At 38.9% G+C, this 15,954-nt stretch overlaps 1 protein-coding gene across 9 annotated transcripts in view; it reads left to right on the forward strand.

Moving 5' to 3' along the window:
• Positions 1-15,954, forward strand: part of LOC140626472 (cytidine monophosphate-N-acetylneuraminic acid hydroxylase) — a 115,042-nt gene that overhangs the window by 93,405 nt on the left and 5,683 nt on the right. For 4 of the 9 annotated variants that reach the window (XM_072814281.1, XM_072814284.1, XM_072814283.1 and 1 more), the window contains 2 exons: positions 846-941; positions 3,145-4,546. In XM_072814281.1, coding sequence (XP_072670382.1) covers positions 846-921 — 76 coding nt within the window. In that variant the 3' untranslated portion in view covers positions 922-941; positions 3,145-4,546. Of the gene's footprint in view, positions 1-845; positions 942-3,144; positions 4,547-15,547; positions 15,937-15,954 lie in introns of those variants that run through there. The other 5 variants (XR_012025647.1, XR_012025648.1, XR_012025645.1 and 2 more) reach the window with 4 other exon arrangements.

Below are 15,954 nucleotides of genomic sequence, written 5' to 3' on the forward strand. Positions count from 1 at the left end.
AATCTTAGGAAACAGAGCCTAGTATATTTTTGTCTCTCTTCAAATGGGATTTATGAGTTTCTTGAGTATTTTTCTGGTTATAAAAATAGTATAGCTTTACTGCAGAAAATTTGAGAAAAGGTATTTAAAAATTCAAAAAAGGTAAAAAATTCCAAAAAAAAAAAAAAGTTAAAATAGCAAACGGACCCACCACCCAGAGAGAGCCGTTTATATATCAGTGTCTAATTAATCTTTCCTTTTCATTTACAAGCAGAAACACATGCGCTTTTTGTAAAAATAGCCATATCATGGATACTTTTCTACTTGCGTGTTTACCAGATAATCTTCGATTTATCTGTAATCTATTTCTAACTTTTCCCTATTTGAAACAATGATCCAGCAAATTAATATGTAGGTGTATCTCGCACACTTTCATAGTGATTTCCTCAGGATATGTTCCAAGGAGTGGAGCTGCTAGATCCAGCACAGTACATATGCACCAAAGGCCTAGTCTCTCTAGGAAGACAGTTTACCTCCCCTAATACATATAGGAGAGGACCTATTTACCTGTACCCTTACTAATACCAGATTCTAATGCTTTTGTGTACAGATTATAAATATATATTTTCACATATGAGAATGCCTGAAAGCAAGGCCTGTCACGGTAAAATAAAAATAAGCCGCAGTTGTCGTGTGTAAAGGGATTGCATTCAACACACTGAAAATGTTAATCAACATGAAGAGCTGAAACAGTATGGAAGCACCATCTCTTAGGGGGGATGAGTACCAGGTATCAAACAGATCTTGGCCAAATAATGGTCATGGAAGTTTCCGAAACATATTTCTCTGCTTTATCTCTTTTACAGGTTTTGGAACCATTTTCAAATAAAACTCCCTCTAATGCCGCCCAACTGGAGATCCTTCTTGATGCACTGTGGGTAGAGCAGATCTGAGTTCCCCAGGTAAGGCATCCCGGAGGTCTGAGAGACACCCTTGTCCTAAGCCTCATCATACTCTCTCTGGCATCTAAATTAAGCAGACACCATACCTGTCAGAAAACCTGACTTCCAGGGGAGTGAGGAGAGCTAACATTGCAAGAACATTCAAGTTTTAAAATAACTAAATAAAATAAATAGTGTGTTCAGTCTAAATTCATAGGATCTTTGGTTGGTTGGTTGAGATGAACATACAGCCTGTCGATTAACCACACAGAAATTGTCAGTGAGTGTTCAGAGCTAAATCCTGAACACATGCAAAGCAGCAACAAGAACCAACAAGAGAAAAACTAAAAACAAAGTGTGATGGAAAACCTCACCTCCCCATTTGCAGTAGACCTATCTGTTTCAGGCTGATGGAGATCAGGCTGTCTGGCTCAAATTAGTTTTGACATTCCTTCCTACCACTTGAGATGTGATTTTATTAACTGCATTAGAAGTTATGTTTCATCATATGTATTATTAGAAAAATCATGTAATTTTACTACAAAGGTAGTGAATTCTTTGACTCATGCATTTATTTCTATGTTTCTTTATTCCACAAATAGCTATCCCCTCACACGGTGTTGTAATAATCTGTTTTCTCTTCTGGTCAGTAGACTCCGAATTTCTTAAAAGTAAATGCTCTTGCCTGGTATCCCTGGTGCTCAGCACAGAGCCCAGAACACACACGATTTTATGCATGCTAGGCAACAAGGAAGGAAGGAACAGTGAATTTCTCTCTCCTACTGTCAGTACAACATGGCTCTTAAACTACCCAGTAAAATTAAGGTTCAAAGTAGAACATTTCTTTCCATTGTAAAGTTCTTTGCTCCATACTCTAGTCCTTTGTTTGGTTCTCCAGTCTAGCACAAGCATTAGGCGAGATCTTCTAAGGTACGATTATAAACTAGAAGGGATGCTAAGGAAATTCACATATAACTGGATTATAAAGCAGGCTATATTTGTGTTACAAACATGAAGGAGAGAGAGAGATCACATCTGACTCTGAAATGACCAGGAAGAGCATTATGGAAAAGGTAGTATTTAGGTGGGGAGGGGAGGTGGTGTCTGAAGAGTGGCTCAAAGTTTGGGTAAAGTTCTTAATAAAGCAGAAATGGAGGGGAAGGATGGTAGAAAGAATATTCCAGACAGAAAGAGTGGGTAAAGTTAAAAGGAAGAAAAATTCAAGGTAGAGTAGAGCCTTGGCAAGTCCTCCTAGGGTGACAGAGTAGGAAGGGAAGCAGAGAAGAGGCATGTGTGGTGCTGGGAAAATAGAGTCCGGGTGCTCAGTGGAGATGCTAAGCACATTCAGTGATTAGAGACGCTAGGAGGCATGGAAGGTAAGGAGGAAACAGGTAGAGAAAGCACAGAGTTCAAGGGCTTGGAGCTGGAGAAGTTCCAACAGATGGTCAGAGGTGCTTCTGTGTAAGCTGGTGAGTGAACTGAGCAGAGATAAAGGTAACAAAGTCAGGAGGTCAGTGTGTGCCTTGTGAAGTTGCTGTGTCAGGGAAGCAATAAAGTACGATGGTCAACACCTCAGACCTGGAATAACTCCTACAATTAAAATCTTGGCTCGGTCACCTACTGTATGACCTTGGGCAGATTAGTGAACCTCCCTGGGTGTCAGGTTTTCATCTGTAAAGTGGATCTAATAATAACAGCTACCTCACAGGGATAGGTCACACATCAAGCACTTATCCTGAAAGAGTGAGTGAGCACATGATAAGTGAAGAATGAACGTGGACTGTCTCGACCTGATGCAATGAACAGGAGTGTCCTGTGACCTTCAGTCAGTCACTTGGTGAATCTGTAGCAAGATGGGAGAAGACTCATAGTCCAGGTCACATTCCAGTTTCAGATTCCCGCTGACCTCAAAGCGTCAAATACTATGTAACTTGAACTAAAGAATAAAATTAAAAATTTGTCCCAGGGGTACCTGGGTGGCTTAGTCAGCTAAGTGTCTGACTCTTATTTCGACTCAGGTCATGATCTCAGGGTTGTGAGATTGATTCTGGCATGGGGCTCTGCACTCAATGTGGAGCCTGCTTAAGACTCTCTCTGTGCCCCCCTTTGTCATCCCCCCACCTACTTTTGTACTCTCTCAAATAAATAAATCTTCAAAAAAATGTGTCCAAATGCAATAAAAATGAAAAAGTATTAAAGTGAGATTAATACTTAATATCTTTAGTTCACAGAGATGCCAAAAAAACAGAAAATTCAAGAATTTACTGACGCTACATCTTGATCACAGGAAGCTTATACTAAAGAATCACCTTGCGGACATCAATGATGGATAATTACACGTTGGATTTGCGAGATGTTCACATATCTTATGTTTGTGGGTCACTACATAGCTGAATTTATGAATGAATTTATGAATTTATGATTTATGAATTTATGTTTTACTTATTCTATACCCGATTCTCTGTAAAAGAACCGATGACCCTACAGGAACAGATTGTCTGTGGGAAGAAGATGTGAACCCAGGCATTGAAGAAATAGAACAAGAAGAGACAATTCTCTAGAGGACAATGAGGAAACCAGAAAGGAATAAGAGAGCAAAAGTTGGGTTAGAAAAAGAGAAGAAAGAAGAGAAATAGATAAATGAATGACCATGGGAAGAGAACAGGAAGGAGGAAAAACCTAAAATAGAATTATGAAAGGAGCATATACTAATAGACATTTTGTTCCTGTAAGAGATTGATTCCTATAATAGGGTCCATTAAAAGAATTGGGTAAACAGAGCTCATAAGCTGTTTTCCGTTTTTTAGAAAGCTTTGTTGGAATCATGCATTTGTCAAAACAAGGCTGCAGAAGCTCCGTTCCAAGGTAAAATTTCATTGGGACTGAAATGATTTTGATTCAGGCACAGAATTAGTCATTTCATGCAGCTTATAAATTCTAACCAATGAAAAGATCTTTGATTAATAAAAATATGAATACTAACTAGCAATAAAGTAAGTTTTATAGACAAAAATCTTTCAAAATCAGAAAAATCAACAATAAAAATCTATACCTTGAAAAAATTGAGAAATCCTCTTTTGAACATGTAAAAACATTGTTTCAATGGCTAAGATAGGCAACTAATTTGTTTCTAGTACTGTCTGTAGTTTTTGATGATATTTGCATGATTAGGGCACAGCCATTCAAATTTATCCCTAGAAAATGTGATAGTTAACAAGGGTTCTATTTTATATGTTGATGTTTTCTAGTACAACAGACACACACACACCTCATTAATTGAACATCAACATTGATTTTCTGAATATATATACTACCTCTTTAATTCAGAAGATATGAGAATCCAGTGGTCGAATTAATCTCCTTAAATATCTAAATTCACACTTGGTTATGAAAATGATGATCTGTTTCTCATTAAGATTAATACCAATGATATTCCATTACTCTGGTTTACCTCACTCATTATACTTAGGCACATTTCACAGAAATACTTGTAATTCAGGAATTGTATTTTGTGATTTACACTATGTGGTTAATTATTCAATTACTAATGAAAATTAATATATATATATATAAATGTATGTTAAAATGTTTATGATGAGCAAATAAAGACCATTTTAAAATGTGAATTTGTTTTCTCACCTATCTTTATTTTCATGCTGGCTTTCTCAGTGATGTCCTTCTGTTACCTTCCCTCCAAAAATTCTTCGATATCATCAAGACTTCCAGTCCATCAATTGTGCATGTCCCCCCACTTTGCTTCTTACTCATCTTAGATGGTTCTTTTCTATCTGTGTCCACATTACCTCCCTCTTTTTTATTCTACTCCACATCACCTGCCATTTTTCCCTCTCAGACCTCATTTCCATGACTTAAGCCAAAAACTGTGAAATTATCCTTTGCACCTTGCTCTGAGATCCACTGCATCTGCAAATAGTGAATGTTCTTCCTTGCCAATTTGGATGTCTTTATTTCTTTTTGTTGTCTGATTGCCGTGGCTAGAACTTCCAGTACTATGTTGAATAAGAGTGGTGAGAGTGGACATCTTTGTCTTGCTCCTGACGTTAGGGGAAAAGCTCTCAGTTTTTCACCATTGAGAGTGATGTTAGCTGAATTTTTCATATATGGCCTTTATTAGGTTGAGGGTATGTTCCCTTTAAACCTACTTTATTGAGAGCTTTTATCATGAATACATATTGTGCTTTGTCAAATGCTTTTTCTGCATCTTATGAAATGATCATATAGTTTTTATCTTTTCTCTTATTGATTTGATGTATTACACTGACTTATTTGCCAGTGTTGAACTCTTGCATCCTAGGAATAAATCCCACTTGATTATGATGAATAATCTTTTTAATGTATTGTTGGATTTGGTTTGCTCATATATTTTTTGAGGACTTTTGCATATGTGTTCATCAGAAATATTGACCTATAGTTCTCTTTTTTTTTTTTTTGTAGTTCTTTATCTGGTTTTGGTGTCAGGGTACTTCTGGCCTCATGGGCTGAATTTAGAAGCTTTTCTTCCTTTTCTATTTTTTGGAATAGTGTGAAAACAGGTATTAACTCTTATTTATTTATTTATTTATTTATTTATTTATTTATTTATTATTTTATTTATTTATTCATGAGAGACACACAGAGAAAGAGAGGCAGAGACAGGCAGAGGGAGAAGCAGGCTCAATGCAGGGAGCCTGATGTGGGACTCGATCCCGGGTCTCCAGGATCACACCCTGGGCTGAAGGCAGTGCTAAACCACTGAGCCACCCGGGCTGCCCATTAACTCTTCTTTAAATGTTTAGTGAAATTCACCTGTGAAGCCATCTGGTACTGGACTTTTGTTTGTTGGGAGTTTTTTGATTACTGACTCAATTGCATTGTTCAAATTTTCTATTTCTTCCTGATTCAATTTTGGGAGGTAATATGTTTCTAGGAACTTATCCTTTTCTTCTAGGTGGTCTGATATTTTGTTACATAATTTTTTATAATATTCTCTTATAATCTTTTTTCTCTATAGTGTTGGTTCCCCTCTTACATTTCTGATTTTGTCTACTCTATCTTATTTCTACTCCTCTTTGAGGATTATCAATTTTGTCAATCTTTTCAAAGAATCCTGGTTTCATTGATCTGTTCTGTTATTTTGGGGTTTTGTTTTAGTTTCTATATCATTTATTTCTCTCTAATCTTTATTATTTCCTTCTTTCTTCTGGTTTTGAGTTTTGTTTGTTCTTTTTCCAGTTCCTTCAGGTGTAAGGTTAGGTTGTTTGAGATTTTTCTTGCATCTTGAGGTAGGCCTGTATTGCTATTAACTTCCCTCTAGAACTGCTTTTGCTGCATCCCAAAGATTGTACTATTATGTTTTCATTTTCATTTGTTTCCATGTATTTTTAAATTTCCTTTGATTTCTTAATTGACCCATTCATTATTTAGTAGCATGTTATTTAACATGTATGTGTTTGTGTTATTTCCAGATGTGTGTGTGTGTGTGTGTGTGTGTGTGTGTGTGTGTGGTTAATTTCTAGTTTCATAGCATTGTGGTTTGAAAAGGTGCATGGTATTATAACTTCAATCTTTTTGAGTATGTTGAGACTTGTCTTGTAGCATAACATGTGATCTGTCCTGGGGAATGTTCCATGTGCGCTTGAAAAGAATATGTATTCCACTGTTGTAGGATGGAATGCTCTGAATGTATCTGTTAGATCCATCTGGTCTAATGTGTCATTCAGAGTCACTGTTTCCTTGTTGATTTTTTGTTTGGATTATCTATCCATTGATGTAAGTGGGCTCTTAAAGTCCCCTACTACTATTGCATTACTATTGATTACTTGCTGTTTGGTTGTTATTAGCTGATTTATGTATTTGGGTGCTCCCATGTTGGATACATAAATATTTACAATTGTTATATCTTCTTGTTGGATTGTTCCCTTGTCTTCTGTTACAGTCTTTGTTTTAAAGTCTATTTTATCTCTTAGAAGTATTGCTACCCAGCTTTCTTTTCACTTCAATGTGCATGATGAATGCTCCTCTATCCTCTCACTTTCCGTCTGCAGGTGTCTAAGTCTGAAATGAGTCTCTTATAGGCAGCACACAGGTGGGTCTTGCTTTTTTATCCATTCCATCATTCTGTGTCTTTTGACTGGAACATTTAGTTTGCTTACATTCCAAGTAATTCCTGATAGGTATGTACTTACTGCCATATTGTTACTTGTTTTATGGTTGTTTTTGCAGTTCTGCTCTTTCTTCTCTCATGAGTGCTGGCTTTTTTTTTTTTTAATTTTTATTTATTTATGATAGTCAGAGAGAGAGAGAGAGAGAGAGAGGCAGAGACGCACACAGGCAGAGGGAGAAGCAGGCTCCATGCACCGGGAGCCCGACGTGGGATTCGATCCCAGGTCTCCAGGATCGCGCCCTGGGCCAAAGGCAGGCGCCAAACCGCTGCGCCACCCAGGGATCCCAGAGTGCTGGCTTTCTTTAGTGATATACTTGGATTCCATTTTCTCTTTATTTTTTGCATATCTATTACTGGATTTTGATTTGTGGTTACCATTAGGTTTATATATAACATCTGCATATAGCAGTCCGTATTCAGTTGATGGTCATTAAGTTTGAACCCATTCTAAAAACTAAGTTTTTACTCCTCTCCCTTCCACATTTTTGGTATATGGTGTCATACTTTATATCCTTTTATTTTGTGAATCCTTTGACTGATTTCTAAAGATGTTCTTAATTTTATTGCTTTTGTGTTTCCTACTTTTCTTATTCCTACTTATGGTCTTTCCTTCCACTTAAAGAGTTCCCCATTAGCATTTCTTGTAAGGCTGACTTGGTGGTGATGAATTCCTTTAACTTCTGTTTTTCTGGGAAACTCTTTATCCCTCCTTGTGTTCCGAATGACAGCATTAATAGTTAGAGGATCCTTGGCTGCAGATTTTTCCTTTCAGCAGTTTGAATGTATCATGCCACACCCTCTGGCCTGCAAAGTTTCTGCTGAAAAATCAGCTGATGGCCTTATTGCTTTTCCCTTATATGTATCTACTTTCTTTTGCTGAATTTTAAATTCTCTCTTTATCACTACTTTTTGTCATTTTAATTATTATGTGTCTTCACGTGGACTTCCTTGGGTTGACTTTGTTGGGAGTTCTCTGTGCCTTCTAGATCTGGATTCCTGTTTTCTTCCCCAGATTACAGAAGTTTTCAGCTATTATTCCTTCAAAAAATTTTTCTGCCTTCCATTTTCTCTCTTCTTCTTCTAGGATCACTATAATGTGAATGTCATCATGCCTGATGGTTTTGTTGACTTCCCTTAATCTATTTGTTATTATTTCTCTCTCTCTCTCTTATTTAGACTGATTGTTTTCTATTGCTCCATCCTCCAGGTCACATATCTATTCTGCTTCCTTTAGTCTACTATTTATTCCATCTAGTTTTTTACTTCTCTTATTGAGTGCTTCATCTCTGATTGGTTCTTTTCCATGTTTTCTGTCTCTTTGTTGCAGGTCTCACTGAGGTCCTCCATTCTTTTCTCAAGTTCAGTGAATGTCTTTGTGACCTTTACTTAAAATTCTCTTTGGGGCCTATTTGTTCTTCTCCATGTCATTTAACTCTCTGGCTGTGGTTTTGTCCTGCTCTTTCATTTGGGACATATTCCTCTGTCTCCTCATTTTGACTAGCTCTCTGTGTCTGTTTCTGTGTGTTAGGAAAGTCAGTTATGGGATGCCTCAGTGGCTCAGCAGTTGAGCATATGCCTTCAGCTCAGGGCATGAGCTGCATTCTGGGATCAAATCCCGCATTGGGCTCCCTGTGAGGAGCCTGCTTCTCCCTCTGCCTATGTCTCTGCCTTCTTTCTGTGTCTCTCATGAATAAATAAAATCTTTAAAAAAAAAAAAAAAAGGAAAATCAGCTATGTTTCATACTCCTGAAGGTGTGGCCTATGAAGAAGAGGTCCTGTAGTGTCCTGCAGTGCCATGTTCCCTGTTCACCAGAACCTGGTGCTTCAGGGGTGGCTCCTATGTGTTTTGCATGCACCCTACTGTTGTGGCTAAGCTGTGTTTACCTTCAGTCCAGTTTATTACAATGGCTTTCTTTGTCTGTTGTGGGAAGTGTTTGGTCCTTGTGTTGTTAGCAGGCTAATCTGGGGCTGATTTGGGCTGGAGTTTAGTCAGATCAGGCATCTGCCAGAGCTGCAGTAACACCAAACTACATCCATGCTATCCATGTTGTCCCTTGAGAAACTTTCATTGGTGGGCAGGGCCAGCAGTCAGACTAGATATCTGTCCCCAGCTCACTGCTGGGGCCACAGTAGGATTGGTGGATGTGGTTATCTTCCCCTCTCCTTAGGACTGGAGTCAGTTTGGTGTGGTGGTGGGCCCTATCAGGGGTGCTTGGACCCCTGGTGCTTGCCATGCTGTGACTCTGCTTTGGATGGACTCCTGTTGAGGGCAGGTTTGTAGGATAACTTGGGGCTAGGGGTGCAGTGCAATTAAGGCTTGTGCCAGTCCACTATGGGAGATTTGCAGTTAACAGGAAAACTCCTGCTGAGGCTGAGATGGATGGGGTATGACTCCAGAAGAGTGGGAGCCAGGAGAGGACACTCTTAGCAAGCCGCGTTGGAGGGTGTTCACACTGCATTGGTTCCTACAGGTGTATGTGTATCTAGGCTGTAGGTCAGGGGAGGGAAATGTCACCTGCCAGCTCTTTTGTTCTTGAGAGGTCTCCCAACAATCCCTGCTCCTCTAGCACCCACTCTGAGTTTAGTAAACAAATCTCCCTCCCATATACCCCAGGCATTTTCCAAACTGCTGCTTCTATGCCATATCTTCATGGAGCTGTTTGTTGTGCTGTCTCTTTAAGAGCAGGCATTCAGTTTTGTAACCCCTTCTGGCTCTCCCAGAGCCAAGACTACTGATTTTAATTTTTAAAATGTTTAATAAGATTTGATTATTTTAAAGAGAGAGGTGGTGGGGAGTACTATTGGGATGACAAAAGGAGAATGAGAGAATCCCAGGTAGACTCCACTCTGAGTGTAGAGCTGGACATGGGGCTCAAACTCACAACCCTGAGATCACAACCTGAGTTGAAACCAAAAGTCAGACACTTAAGCAACTGTGCCACCCAAGTGAGCTCACTGATTTTTAAAGTTCCAGGTATTAATCCCTGCAGGTTATAAGAACTCAAGAAGTTAGGCCTCTCTGGTTTTCAAAGCCAAATGTTATGGGGCTTGTCTTCCTACTATAAGTCTTCTGTGCTTTGGGTGCCTGGCATCAAGCCTGTTTCTCTATCCTCTCTGTGCCTGCAGTATCCCTCTCTCCCACAATCAGACTCAGGGGTCATTTGGCTCCTCGCTGAGTCTCCACCCTTCCTACCCTTTTTGATGTGGCTTCTCTCTACATTCACCAGTGGAGAGTCTGTTCTGCCAGGGTTCAGGTTGTTTTTTGGGTCATTTACACTGATGTGGTATTGTCTAGTTGTATCTGTGAAATGAGATGATCTTAGAATCCTCCAACTCTGCTATTTCTCTCAGAAGTCTCCATAATGATAAAAATGTTAATTAACCAGGAAGATATAAAAACTAAGATATAAAAACTTAGATATGTATATAATAATAGCGTAGCCTCAAAATATATAAAGCAAAGAATGACATAACTAAACAAACCAATTCAAATCATAGTGAGAGATCTGAAAACACCTCTCTCAGTAAGTGATAAACCAATCAGACACACACACAAACTCAGTAAATATGTGCAAGTGTTGAACAATGCAGTTAAATAAAATGCCTAATAAACATATAGAGAACATTGCCCCCAATATCTACAGAATATTCTTTTCAAGAATACACAAGTCTTTTACACAGAATGATGATATGCTAAGCTATAAGGCAAGTCTCTGCAGATGCCAAAATCATATATAGTGTGTTCTCAGACCGAAGCATAATGAAGATAAAAATCAGCAAAATAATCATAAAATTGCCATGTTTTAGAAATTAAGAAATAGCTTCTGAATGAGTGCTTTACTTTGAGTGCTCAAGTAAAAATGAGAGTTTTGGAAAACTTGTTTTCAGTGTGGGGCAGCTCATTTGCAGCCCCATGGTATGTCAAGGCCTCCTGGTACAGAAACTGGCCTAGTGGTCATGTTGGTCACATTGAGAAAGGGCAACTCTTTCAGCTTATTTGATTGACTTCTCTGTTTCTGCATCAATGTCTCATTTTCACATTATTTTAGCTTTGCAGCATGTTTTGAAAAAGCTTCATCAAGATAAGAAGCTTTTGCACAGCAAAGGATACAGTCAACAAAACTAAAAGACAACCTACAGAATGGGAGAAGATATTTGCAAATGACATATCAGATAAAGGGCTAGTTTCCAAGATCTATAAAGAACTTATTAAACTCAACACCAAAGAAACAAACAATCCAATCATGAAATGGGCAAAAGACATGAACAGAAATCTCACAGAGGAAGACATAGACATGGCCAACATGCACATGAGAAAATGCTCTGCATCACTTGCCATCAGGGAAATACAAATCAAAACCACAATGAGATCCACCTCACACCAGTGAGAATGGGGCAAATTAACAAGGCAGGAAACAACAAATGTTGGAGAGGATGCGGAGAAAAGGGAACCCTCTTACACTGTTGGTGGGAATGTGAACTGGTGCAGCCACTCTGGAAAACTGTGTGGAGGTTCCTCAAAGAGTTAAAAATAGACCTGCCCTACGACCCAGCAATTGCACTGTTGGGGATTTACCCCAAAGATACAGATGCAGTGAAACGCCGGGACACCTGCACCCCAATGTTTATAGCAGCAATGGCCACGATAGCCAAACTGTGGAAGGAGCCTCGGTGTCCAACGAAAGATGAATGGATAAAGAAGATGTGGTTTATGTATACAATGGAATATTACTCAGCTATTAGAAATGACAAATACCCACCATTTGCTTCAACGTGGATGGAACTGGAGGGTATTATGCTGAGTGAAGTAAGTCAGTCGGAGAAGGACAAACATTATATGTTCTCATTCATTTGGGGAATATAAATAATAGTGAAAGGGAATATAAGGGAAGGGAGAAGAAATGTGTGGGAAATATCAGAAAGGGAGACAGAACGTAAAGAATGCTAACTCTGGGAAACGAACTAGGGGTGGTAGAAGGGGAGGAGGGCGGGGGGTGGGAGTGAATGGGTGACGGGCACTGGGGGTTATTCTGTATTGAACACCAATAAAAAATAAATTAAAAAAAAAAAAGAAAGCAGGTGGGGTGAATTCTCTTTTACTGCTCTCTTTCATCCAAATTATCAAGGCTATTCTTGTACATCTTCTCTTCAGAACTGTAAGATCAGTTTATCATGCTCCAGCATTCATGTTTTTTAATACAAAAATTGTATCAGAAAAAATTATTATTATTATTTTAAAGATTGTATTTATTTATTCATGAGAGACATAGAGAAAGAGGCAGAGACACAGGCAGAGGGAGAAACAGACTCCCTGCAGGAAGTCCGATGTGGGACTCAATCCCAGGACCCCAGGATCATGACCTGAGCCAAAGGCAGATGCTCAACCACTGAGCCACCCAGGTGCCCCAGAAAATTTATTATTAGCAACTTTATCCACATCTATTGGGTACTGGAAAGATTCTAATGAGGGAAATGGTGAGGCCTGCCCTAATGGAGCTGGAAGTGCCAGAGGAAGGGCACAGGGAGACACTACAGAGATGTCTGTTATGAAGACTTCACAGTTCAAATGCTCAAGGAGTTTGGAAGGATTGTGAAGTAATTGAAATTATTTTCTTTGATGACCCCGCTCCCCAGGATTGGATTACCTCCCCTCCCGCGGCCTCTGTGCATACTGCCAGGTGATGAGTCGCTTATCCAAAGAAAGGAAAATAAGACTTACTATTCCCAAGCTGTGGTTTTTCCTCTTTCTTTGTGTGTGTGTGTGTGTGTGTGTGTGTGTCTAAATTGTGTTTTGAGGTTGTTAGAGGAAATTAAATCAATCTTTTGATTTTCCTTGTATACAAGCAAATGAGTAGGCTAATAATTATACTTTTTCAAGTTGTTACTTGACAGATCATTATAGCTTTAAAAACTGCTGTTTTTAGCTGGAGCTAGTAATTGTTCCCATTAAAATTATTTTAGTTATGTAAATAACTATTGAAAACTATCTTCCTCTATGTAATATATATTATAAAAAGAAGTGTATAAGATTTAAATAAAGAAAAACAAGAACATTTTACCAAGGAATATAAAAGAAGACTAGAGTAAATGGGAAAACATAAGTTCTGTGGCTAAAACGATCAACTCAGGAAACAAGATATGTTGACGAGGATATGGAGAAAGAGGAACCCTCTTACACTGTTGGTGGGAATGTAAGCTGGTGCAGCCACTTGGAAAATAGTATGGAGATTTCTCAAAAAGTTAAATATAGAGCTATCCTTTTGCACTACTAGGCATTTATCCAAAAGATACAACCATAGTGATCCGAAGGGACACCTGCACTCCAATGTTTATAGCAGCTATGTCCACAATAGCCAAAGTACAAAAAGAGCCCAGATGTGCATTGATAGATGAATAGATAAAGAAGATGTGGTGTATATATATACAATGGCATGTTACTCAGCCATGAAAAAATGAAATCTTGCCACTTGCAATGGCGTGGATAGAACTAGAGGGTATTATGCTAAATGAAATAAGATAATCAGAGAAAGACAATTATCATGATTTCACTCATGTGGAACTTAAGAAACAAAACAGGATCATAGGGGAAGGGAGGGAAAAATAAGACAAAATCAGAGAGGCACACATCATAAGAGACCCAACTCTAGGAAACAAACTAAGGGTTGTTGGAGGGGAGATGGGTGGGGGGATGTGGTAACTGGGTGATGGGAATGAAGGAGGGCACGTGATATGAGCATTCTATGCAACTGATTCTATGCAACTGATGAATCACTGAACTCTACCTCTGAAACTAATAATACACTATATGTTATTTAATTGAATTTAAATAAGTTAGATTTTTTTAAAAATTATGTTCTGGACAGAAACATTCTATGTTGTACCAATCTCTAAATCCAGTGAAATCTCAATAACATCTAAAAATTCATTAAGGGTCCATCAAATCAACAATAAAAATGTAAACAATGACAAAAATTTAGAAAAGATATGAATAGGAAATTCTCTAAGGAAATACAAAAATGGCTAATAAAAAATATTAAAAACTTAAATTCATTAATAGAGTGTACAAGATAAATATACAAGGGGTCATTTGCAGAATTATTATCATTTTAAAAATTAGAAGAACCGAATATCTGTCAATTGTGAAATAGTTAAATTTATTAGAGTAGATCACATTAAGTAGTGGTTAAAAACAATGAGTTAGGGGGGCCTGGGTGGCTCAGTTGGTTAAGCATCTGCCTTTGGCTCAGGTCGTGATTCCAGGGTCCTGAGATTGAGCCCTGCATCAGGCTCCCTGCTTGGTGGGGAGCCTGCTTCTTCCTCTCCCTCTCCCACTACCCCCTACTTGTGCTCTCTCTCTCTGTGAAATAAATAAAATCTTAAAAAAATACAATGATATATATCTATATTTATCTACCCAAAAAGATCTATAATGCATATTTTTAGAAGAATTGAGTTGCAAGAAATACAATGTTATCAGTTTTATGTTGAAATAACATTATATATAATTGTGTGTGTGTGTGTGTGTGTGTGTGTGTGTGTGTGTCTAACTCGAAGGAAGACGATCTGGAGAGCTTATGTTATCTATTACTAGGGAGCAGACAAGCTAGAAGCAAGCAGATTATGGGATCCTCCACTTCTTACCTAATAATACACTTTTGTGTGGCTTAAACGTGTTACAAGAATGCACTTCTGTACCTGTTATGTAATTAGGAAAACAGAAATATCAGTATGCATACATAACAGACTAACTCAGCTTTAATATTTTAAATATTCTTTTCCAGTTTTATTCAGTATCTCTATTTTTATCTACTAGTTTATATTTTCCTGGATATGTGTTTCTCATATTAGTATTTGTACATATTTGTACAAATGATTCTTAGGCTTCTGTAGTATTCCATATTCTGAATGAGCCATAACTTTAGCTCCTCTATTGTTGGACATTAACCCATCTTATGAAGAATATCATCCACATTACTTTTCTCATGGTTTTGAATTCGTGGATTGTTGAATGGAAGGATATGAACAATTGTGCTTTGGATAGCATCTTCTCAATCTTCCAGCGAAAGTCCAAGCCAGTATAACATTTGGGCAGTTTCTCAAGCTCTACTTGCTTATACGTGAACTCCCATGGCTCTCCATCCTGTTCATTCTGCAGATGTTCCCCACTCGCTTGTGTGCAAATCATAGTCATATACTATTTCTCTTCTAAAAATTCCTTCAGTACCTTTAGGGTGATCATATTTTCTAAAAAAAAAAAAAAACAGCAACAACAAAAAATCTTAAAATTATGCAGGGCTTTTATGTGTTAACCTAATGTAAGAAAGAAGACAACTCTGCGTCCCGTTATGCTTGTATCATTCTAGCATACAGAATGAAAATCAGCTAATTTACCCAATAACATACGTAACCGAGTAGAACATGTATTTTCCCCCTGAGAACTCAATACATCTATTTTAATTTGCAGAAAACGTGCCTTGAAGAGTTCTAATGTTCCGGAGCCCGCACGTCCTGCAGGGGTCCACGGACAGAACAGCGCAGGTGCATCCGGAAACCGCAGTGAGCGATGCTGTCGACAGGTGGCAGGAGAGGACCGCATGACGGCCGGGCGCCCGCTCCGCTCCCCGGGACCCCTGGGTGAGCTCTGGGTGCTGCTCCCTGCGCCGCCGCGAATGCACGACCCCAAGCGGCCCCTCGCGCTCGCCTCCTCTGGCGCCTCCGGGAGCAGAGGGCATGCTTCTGGATCCGCAGTGGTCGCTCCCCGAGGCCGGGCCGGCTTCCCTTCCCGGGCCTGAGACCCCGGTTCTCCCAGCGCCTTGCAGGCTGCAGGTGTGCACGCTTCACCCCAGCGCTGGGGTGAGTCAGGACCCCACG

Source organism: Canis lupus, chromosome 37 (assembly GCF_048164855.1).
Source record: "Canis lupus baileyi chromosome 37, mCanLup2.hap1, whole genome shotgun sequence".
Classification (NCBI taxonomy): Eukaryota; Metazoa; Chordata; class Mammalia; order Carnivora; family Canidae; genus Canis; species Canis lupus.